The sequence below is a fragment of the Numida meleagris genome, chromosome 26 (assembly GCF_002078875.1).
Source record: "Numida meleagris isolate 19003 breed g44 Domestic line chromosome 26, NumMel1.0, whole genome shotgun sequence".
NCBI classification, from domain to species: Eukaryota; Metazoa; Chordata; class Aves; order Galliformes; family Numididae; genus Numida; species Numida meleagris.
In genome coordinates this window covers 3,796,662-3,804,315 of record NC_034434.1, presented here as the reverse complement: position 1 = coordinate 3,804,315, position 7,654 = coordinate 3,796,662, and the positions used below count along the sequence as shown (strand labels likewise).

The 7,654-nt window shown below is 66.7% G+C and overlaps 2 protein-coding genes across 2 annotated transcripts in view; both read right to left on the bottom strand.

The window, feature by feature from the left end:
* Nucleotides 510-3,027, bottom strand: CSF3 (colony stimulating factor 3). Its single transcript, XM_021378230.1, has 5 exons — nucleotides 2,528-3,027; nucleotides 2,178-2,347; nucleotides 1,810-1,917; nucleotides 1,571-1,717; nucleotides 510-1,491 (listed from the first exon to the last, which is right to left on the bottom strand). The coding sequence occupies exons 1-5, from the start codon at nucleotides 2,541-2,543 to the stop codon at nucleotides 1,321-1,323; spliced, it is 612 nt and encodes a 203-aa protein (XP_021233905.1). The 5' UTR covers nucleotides 2,544-3,027; the 3' UTR covers nucleotides 510-1,320.
* Nucleotides 4,458-7,654, bottom strand: part of PSMD3 (proteasome 26S subunit, non-ATPase 3) — a 3,709-nt gene continuing 512 nt past the window's right edge. The window contains exons 2-12 of the mRNA XM_021378165.1: nucleotides 7,461-7,651; nucleotides 7,162-7,299; nucleotides 6,832-6,968; nucleotides 6,563-6,753; nucleotides 6,277-6,380; nucleotides 6,052-6,166; nucleotides 5,697-5,816; nucleotides 5,487-5,590; nucleotides 5,093-5,248; nucleotides 4,865-4,915; nucleotides 4,458-4,776 (exon numbers count right to left, since the gene is read on the bottom strand). Coding sequence (XP_021233840.1) covers nucleotides 4,699-4,776; nucleotides 4,865-4,915; nucleotides 5,093-5,248; nucleotides 5,487-5,590; nucleotides 5,697-5,816; nucleotides 6,052-6,166; nucleotides 6,277-6,380; nucleotides 6,563-6,753; nucleotides 6,832-6,968; nucleotides 7,162-7,299; nucleotides 7,461-7,651 — 1,385 coding nt within the window. The 3' untranslated portion in view covers nucleotides 4,458-4,698. The remainder of the gene's footprint in view (nucleotides 4,777-4,864; nucleotides 4,916-5,092; nucleotides 5,249-5,486; nucleotides 5,591-5,696; nucleotides 5,817-6,051; nucleotides 6,167-6,276; nucleotides 6,381-6,562; nucleotides 6,754-6,831; nucleotides 6,969-7,161; nucleotides 7,300-7,460; nucleotides 7,652-7,654) is intronic.

The following is a 7,654-nucleotide window of genomic DNA, read 5'->3' as shown; positions in this document are numbered from 1 at the left end:
GGGGGGACACAGCACAGGGCCCGGAGCTCAGCCCCGGCGCGGTGCGGGGATGGCGGCGGTCACGGGATGGGAGCACGGGGCGGGCGCGAGGCAGCGGGGGCTGCAGCGTGGGGACGCGGGGACAGCCCGCGGTGAGGCAGCAGCCGCGTGGCAGAGGGGAGCGGCCGGGGATGGCCGGGGTGCGGAGGGGGGGGTGTTGGGGGGGCTGTCCCGGCCCCACCGCGCGTCCTCGTGGCTGCGCGTCTCCCTTTCCTCCCCGCCGAAGCCCCGGCCCCGTGCGCGCAGCTCCTGGAGCATCCGCAGCGGCCGTGGGGGAAATGGAGCACGGGGGTCGGGGGGAGAAAGAGGAACGGCCGAACCCCCGCGACGTCACCGCCACGGCCCGGGGTCTGCAGAGCGGGGACGCGGCTGTGCCCTCCCCCCACCCCCCAAGCCCCGCTGCCACCGCCGCTGCCCGGTCCGGGCGCGCAGCTGCGGCGCTTTCTAAGAACCGTCTGCCCCCGCAGCGCCGCGGGATGGGGGGAGGAAGCGGCCGCCCCCGGGTCACATCCTGCCCCGCGCGTCCCCTCCCCGCCGCCACTCGAGGATCTGGGCGCAGTCCCCATCCCGGGGGCTCGGCGGCAGCCGTGGGGTCCCCGTGTCCGTCCCGGAGCCGCAGCCCCCCCCCCCGGGGCAGCCCGGTCCCACGGAAGCGCACGCAACGCAGATGTTGGAGCCAAAATAGACTTTATTTCCATCGTTGTCACAGATATATAAAAAAATACAACAGCGCGCGCTGCCCTGGGGCTGACCCAGCTGCAGGAATAAATACCGTACAAAACTCAGCTCGCGGGACCGGAGCGGCTGAGAAATTCCGAGACGCAAACGCGGGTGCGAGGGCACGAATAAGTTACGCTGCAATAAATAGGAGCTCGGTGCGGGCAGAGCGGAGCCTCAGCCCCCGGCGGCGGGGCCCCGTCCCGGGCTGCGCTCCCCTCCCTCCTTACCCCACAGCCAATAAAATAAATACAGCTCCTAGAAACGAGCCCCGGAGCGGTGACACCGCCGGCTCCAGCCCCGCAGCCCCGGTGCCGCTCGGAGCATCCCGGGGGCCGGGGGAAGGACACCGAGCTCAGCCCGGCTCAAACCTCGTAGCAGAGATACGCTTGTGTTTAAATATTAAACATGGGTGGTGCTGCACAGAGACCCGTGCACGGACGGCAGCGCAGGGCGGGCACCCTGCGTGGGGGCTGGGGGGCGGCGGGACCCCCCGGCCGGATAAATATTAAATAGCCATAAATATTAAATAAGCGGGGAAGGGAGCGGGGGGAGCGGGCGGCGTCAGAGGCGGGCGAGGTGCCGCAGCGCGCGGTACGCCGTCTCCAGGAAACGCTGGAAATTGGTCAGGATGAAGAATCCGCCGACCTGGTGCTGGAAGCGGGAGGAGAAGGCGGGCGGGGGGCTGCGGTGCTCGGCCGGGAGCGTCACCGTGTCCAGGCCCAGGTCCTCCATCTGCGGCACAGAGCGGCGGCGTCACCGCGGGGTCCGGGCCGTCCCCGCGTCCCCGTGTGCCAAACCCCCCCGCCCTCACCTGCTGCTGGATGTTGGAGGAGAGGTTGGCGGCGTCCAGCTGCAGCGTCTCCACCAGCGCCGTGTGCTCGGGCAGCAGCTGCAGGACGGCGCCCAGCGAGCCCTGGTACGCGTGCAGCCCGGCGCGGATCTGGCTGAAGCAAACCTCCTGCGGGGAAACGGCAACGGGGGAGCGGCGCTCGGACCCCCGCCCAGGCTGAGGCCGGGCAGCTCGTGCCACGGGTGGGTGCCCGCACTCACCGCCTGGAAGCCGCGGCTGTGGCACTGCTCCAGGGGAGCCTGCGTGAGGGGCAGGTCCTGCTGCACCAGCTGCAGCTCTTCCTCTGTGCACAGCTGGAAGGTGTCACACTGCGGGCGAGGGCGCGGGGTCAGAGCCCGTGACACCCCCTGAGATGGGTCAGGGCTCCGTGGCACCTCCGAGGGACGCGGGATCCCCTCCCACCCCTTTCTACACACGCACGGGACCCGCTGCTTCCTGCGGGGATGGAGCGCGCCGTGGGGAGGAACCGCGCAATCCGGGGATGGATGGGGAGCGGGGAGGCCGCCGGCCACGGCCCCGCGGTGCCGATAAGGCCGGGAGGGGAAGGTCGCGTTATCGGGGCACTCACCACCGCGCGCTGCAGCGCGGCCACGTCCCCCCGGATCTTGCGGGTGAACTCCAGGTTCTTGTGCAGGAAGAGCTGGAAGTCGTGGTCCCCCGAGAGCTCGGCCAGCGGAGCCCCGTGCAGCGCCCGCCACGGAGCGCCCAGCACCAGCGCCAGCGCCAGCACCAGCACGTCTGCGGGACAGCGGGTCACACGAGGCCCCGGCACCGGGTCACCCCGCGGTGCTCCGGGGACCCCCCTGGGGATGGGGCACCGAAGGAGCACGGGGAGGGGATGGAGGAGATGCTGGGAGGGCGGAAGGGCTGCAGCCCCACGTGCCCCTCCGGTGCCACCCATGGGTCTGCGGTACTCACGGGTGAGGCAGCACATGGTGAGCAGCTCTGCGTCTCCTCCTGCAGCACAGCCCGGCCCGGCTCGGCGCCCTGCCCCGCTCTGCGCGCCCTCATCGATCGGGGCATTTTATAGAGGGCTGTGGGGATTCACACCGATGTGGCAACAGTGCCGATTGCCTCATTGTCTTAATCACCCGCATGCAAATCCTGGGCACTGGGTGCTCCTGTGCTGCGCTGCTATGGGGCTTTCCTGGCGCCGCGGTGCCACTGGAGCGCAGCGGTGCCCGGCGGAGCGCTGGCAATGGGCAGTGCCGGTGCCCGGTCACGGCTGGTCACTCATTAACCCGCTGTGTGGTAGGGAGGGTGGCGGTGGCTCCCAGCCCATGCGGAGCCCCTCAGCACGGGGTCAGGGCGGCTGCGGGACCACCACGGCCACGGGACCCAGGTGAGCACCAGCCCCGAGGCCGCTACCAGCACCCAGCACCTGGCAGCGCCATGCCCGGCCCCCCCACCAGGAACTCTCCCCGCCGGCCCCTTCGGGGAAGCGGCGCCCAGGGGCAGCCCCGGGGGGATTGGTTGGTCCTTCCCCCCCCCCGTGGTGATGTGGGCTCTGGGTTGGGGCCAGTTCCAGTGAGTGCTTCCAGGAGGATCTCATGGGCCGGCGCCAGCTGGGCCAGCTGCTGCCCGGCACCGGAGCTGAGGACACAGAACTGAGGACACAGAACTGAGGACACAGCCATGGGGTTACCCCCGAGCCCCCAGCAGGGGAAGAAGCCGGGTGGTGCTGCCCACCTGTGAGCACAGGAGGCCTCGCCCAGCACAACGCAGGTGTTAACTCTGAAGCCTAATGATGATGGTTCCCCTGCCAGCATAAATGTTCTGCCCTGGGGCTGCCTGCTGTGATCTTGTGCTGTGAGCCCATCTGTGGGACTTCCTGGGAGAAAGTCTCCTGGCTCTGCCAGGCTGTTGTGGGATTGCTGTTCCTCGAGCAGCGCTGCTGCCTCAGCAGGTCAGTGCTATCAGGAATTGGGGCCTGCTCAGGGTGGGGTTGAATCAGCACCCACAGGGGCCCGAAGCCCCCACAGCTCTTCCAAGGAAGGAAGTGGCAGCCGGACCCGAAACCCCGTGGGTGGCGGTGCGGGGTCAGCGCAATGCGCTGCGGTTCTGCCTCGTGGCCGCTCTTCCTCTGCTGACCCTCAGCTCCCTCCCAGCATCCGCCAGGAAGTCACCGCTTCCGGGGTGTCCCCAGCGGGTGCTGGCTGGGCTCACGGTCCCATCTCAGAGCCCCCACGGTGCTCCCGGAGCAGGGATGGGGCCGTATCCATCCCCTAGGGCTGCCCCACGCCTGAGGCACAGCCCCTGGCCACCAGCCCAGCATAGGCGCGCCGGGAGATTCCCAGATTTCCCCCCGAGGCCGAGTACAGCTGCTCCCAGCTGCCTGCAGCACCCGGCTGCGTGGGCTGTGCGGCCCCCACCCCATCTCTATCCCCACTCCGTTATCTGTGTGACACACGAGGGCCCCACCCTGGTGCCTTTCCCGGTGGGGATGGGAGGTTGTGGGGCTCAGTCCTTTCCCCCAGCTGCGCTGCCCTTCGGTGCAGCTGGTCCCATGAATCCCACCTCCAGCCCAGGGTGGGGGGGCTTGGGCTTTGCAGCCCCCAGCACCGAGGATGGGAGCAGGCAGCAGCGCGGGGTCCCAGCAGAGCTCCCGCTCCGCTCTGAGCACGACAAACCCGTGGCAGCAGGACAGGTGGGTGTTTTTCCAACTTTTATTTTAAAGTCCATAATTGAAGCTTAACAAAGTCTGACCCCTCGATCAGTGCAAGAGCTGGGGGGGTAACAGTGATGCCCAAGGAGCCCCACTGCTGCCCCCTATGGCCCCATCCCCAGGAGCTCCCACTCCACGGATCTGTGTGTGCCTCGCAGGGCTCAGCAACAACTGACCACAGGCAACCTCAAAAGAACGTTTGTTTATTGGGGAAGGGGTTTCCCTCTGTGGGTGACAGGGGACAGGAGATCAGGGCCCGCAGCTGGGGGCCGAGGGACCCCGCGTGCCCCCCGCTCCCAGTACAGACATGCAGGTACTTATAAAAGAAAGGCAGAGGGGGCACCGGGGCCGCGTGGGGCAGCTCTCCTCAGACAGCATTTTCCCTAAGGACAAATTAAAAAAAAACACAGAGCCAGGCCAGAGGTCACGGGAAACCGTCGTCATCGTCCTCTGCCATCTCCTTTGCGAACTCCAGGTCCTGCTGCTCGCGCTCCCGGCGCTCCTGGAAGGCAAAGGCCGAGGTTGGGGATGGAACGGTGGAACGAGCCCGGCGCGCTCCTGGAGCCAGCAGGGAGCAGCTGAGAGCTCACCTCCGCAGATTCCAAGTCCTTGTTGTAAGATTTGGGTGGGAACCTCATGGCCTGGAAAGCCAAGGGAGAGGAGAAGCTGTGAGCTGAGAAGCGCCTCCGCTCTGCCATGCTGTCCCCTTCACTCACACCCGCTCCAACGCAGCCTGAGCCCAACCATCTCCTCCCTCTGTGCCCCCACCCGTGCCCATACAGCCCCCCAGGGTCCTCGCGGAGCTGCGCCATGCTCACCTTGACCGACATGTTGTGGATGTCGAGGCAGAAGGAGATGCGCTGGTGGAACGCCAGCTGGGGCTCCCGGGTCGAGTAGATGTCGATCATCTCTTTTGACTGCACGTAGCCCTTCTCGTGGTTAATGCTGGCCTCGATCACGCCATCCCGGATGGCCTGCGAGCCAGAGGGAGCATGGTCAGGCCACCACCACCTCCCAGGGCCGAGGCAGCGCTTCAGAGCAAAGGAAGGAGCTGGGGAGCGGTGGGCTCAGGACAGCGCATGGAGATGGGACATGGAGCTCTCAGCATCCCCCAGAGGGGCCACAACCTAAAACCAGCGGCTCTGGGAAGGGAGAGGGGGAGGCAGCCCAGGGCCCTGGGAGGCAGAGGGACGAGGCTCCCTGCGCAGCTACCTTGGCGACGATGAACTCCGCATCCTCGGGGCTGTCCAGCTGCAGCTTCTGGGCAATGTCAGCCAGGGAGATGCGGGAGTAGGAGAGGCTGATCATGCGGACACCTGTGGGAGGGGGGGAAGGAGTGGAGCCCCACACCGTGCAGGGCGGCAGCCAGCCTCCCATCAAGCCTCTGGTGGTGGCACGGTCCCCACCCGCCACACCTCCTACCCGTCTTGATGACGTTGTGCCTCAGACGGATGATCAGCGTGTAGGTGCCATCGGCCTGGAACTTGTCCCCAAATTGATCGAGGACTTGGTTGAACTTGGCCAGGTTCCCAGTCCTGACGGCTGTAGCGAGCAGGGAAAGGTGGAGGAGAGAATGTGTGAGGGAGGTCACGGTGCCGCGGGAACTGCGAGGCTCCCACCCGCCCCGTTCAAGAGGAAAGGAGAAGCCAGCCCTTCAGAAACTGCTGACTGGTGCAGCAGACTGGCACCACTCAGAGCAGGAAAAGGAACCCCACTCCCCCCACCGAGACTTTCCTCGAAGTGGGGCACACGGCGCCGAGGGACTGGGGCATCGTACCCTGAGTCAGCAGGAAGTAGGGCATGAGCGAACGCTTGAGGGACGGCTGCCTGAACTGCAGCCTGTCCGGGATCTCCCCGAGCAGCAGTTCCACCACGATGAGCAGCTTGTGCACCTTGTGTGGAAAGAGACCCTGAGCCCCCGAGGCCGGGCCAAGCCCCAGGGGCAGCTTCCCCCGTGGAGCATGGACCCGGTGCCCGGGAAGCACGGCAGGTGCCTGCTCACCGTCTGCTTGAAGCCGACGGCCGTGTGCTGCGGTGCCTTCCGCAGAGCGTTCGTCATGGTCCTCCGTGCCTCCGAGTACTCCAGCTGAATGGCCTTGATGCGCCCTGGGAGGGGGAGAGCGTTCACACGGGGCTGAAGGCGTTTTGGAAAAGTGAATCCGACCAGACGGGGCTTTGCATCCTGCCTAAAAGCTCTATCCCCAGCTGCTCCAGCGGGTTCTCTGCAGGACAGCAAGCCCGTGTGCGCCCCGAGCTGCCAGCACCACGCAGAACCCTCTGCGTCTCACCTGTGTAATAGAGGTACCGGGCCCACTCGTTGTTGTTGGCCTGCTCGGGAAACACCGACTTGGAGACGAGTTTCTCCGCTTGGTCGTAGAGGTTGTAGTGGAGATAGTTCCTCAGCAGCAGGTTGAGGAGCGTGGCCTGCCCGTCCGCGTCGTGGCGCAGCGTGGCCGTCCGCAGCCGGGCGTGCAGGAAGCTGTGGGGAAGGGAGAACGTGTGTGGGGCGAGAGGGAGAGAACACAGGGAGAGCCCGGCCACGTGGAGTCGGCCCTACCTCCTGACCACGTCGAGTTTATTCAGGAATTCATAGATGCGGGAGTGGTAGTAGTAACACTTGGCCACCACCAGGTCAAGGGCCCGGCGGTTCTGGGAGCTGATCTTTTGCATCAGGTCATCGGACACTTTCTGAGCCTGCGGGAGGGAAACTGAGGTCAGAGCTGAGGAACCGCGGCCCGGGAGGAGCCTGGAGGACTCCAGAAGTAGAGAGCAGAGCCCAGAAGGAGCCCCAGGCTGGAACCGAGGGAGGCAGGACACCGAGGCTCCCTGCTCCCAGCAGCGCCGTGCAAAGGGCTTGGACTTGGAGCCGCATCTCGGGGCGCCTCACCTCCGGGTATCGCTTGCTGTTCATCAGGTAGATCACGAGGAGCAGCTGCAGGTAAGCCTCCACTTCTGGCAAGAGAGGGGCTGAGGCCGCCTTCCCCATCCGCGGGCGGAACTGCAGCTCGGCTTCTGTGTCCATGGGCTGCGGAGGGAAGAGATGTGCTGGGCTACGGCCCCCGAGCTCAACGTCAGCCCGTCCCACGCAGCCCCGCTGCCCTCCCGCCCCACGCTGCAGGAGCTCCGTGGGGGCACAGAGGCGTGTTCCCCCCCCCCCCGTCCCCGTCCCCGTCCCCAGAGCCGCACCTCCTCCAGGAAGCCGAGGAGGAAATCCCGCACGGCGCTGTTGGAGGTGAAGAAGCCGTGCACGGCCTTGTGCAGCACGTTGGCGTTGAGGCGGCGGGAGGTGGAGGGCAGCGCCCGCAGGGCTCGCAGGACGTAGCGCGGCTCCTTCCCCGACACGGCCTTCTCCAGCTGCTTCACGTGCTCCTTGATGTCTG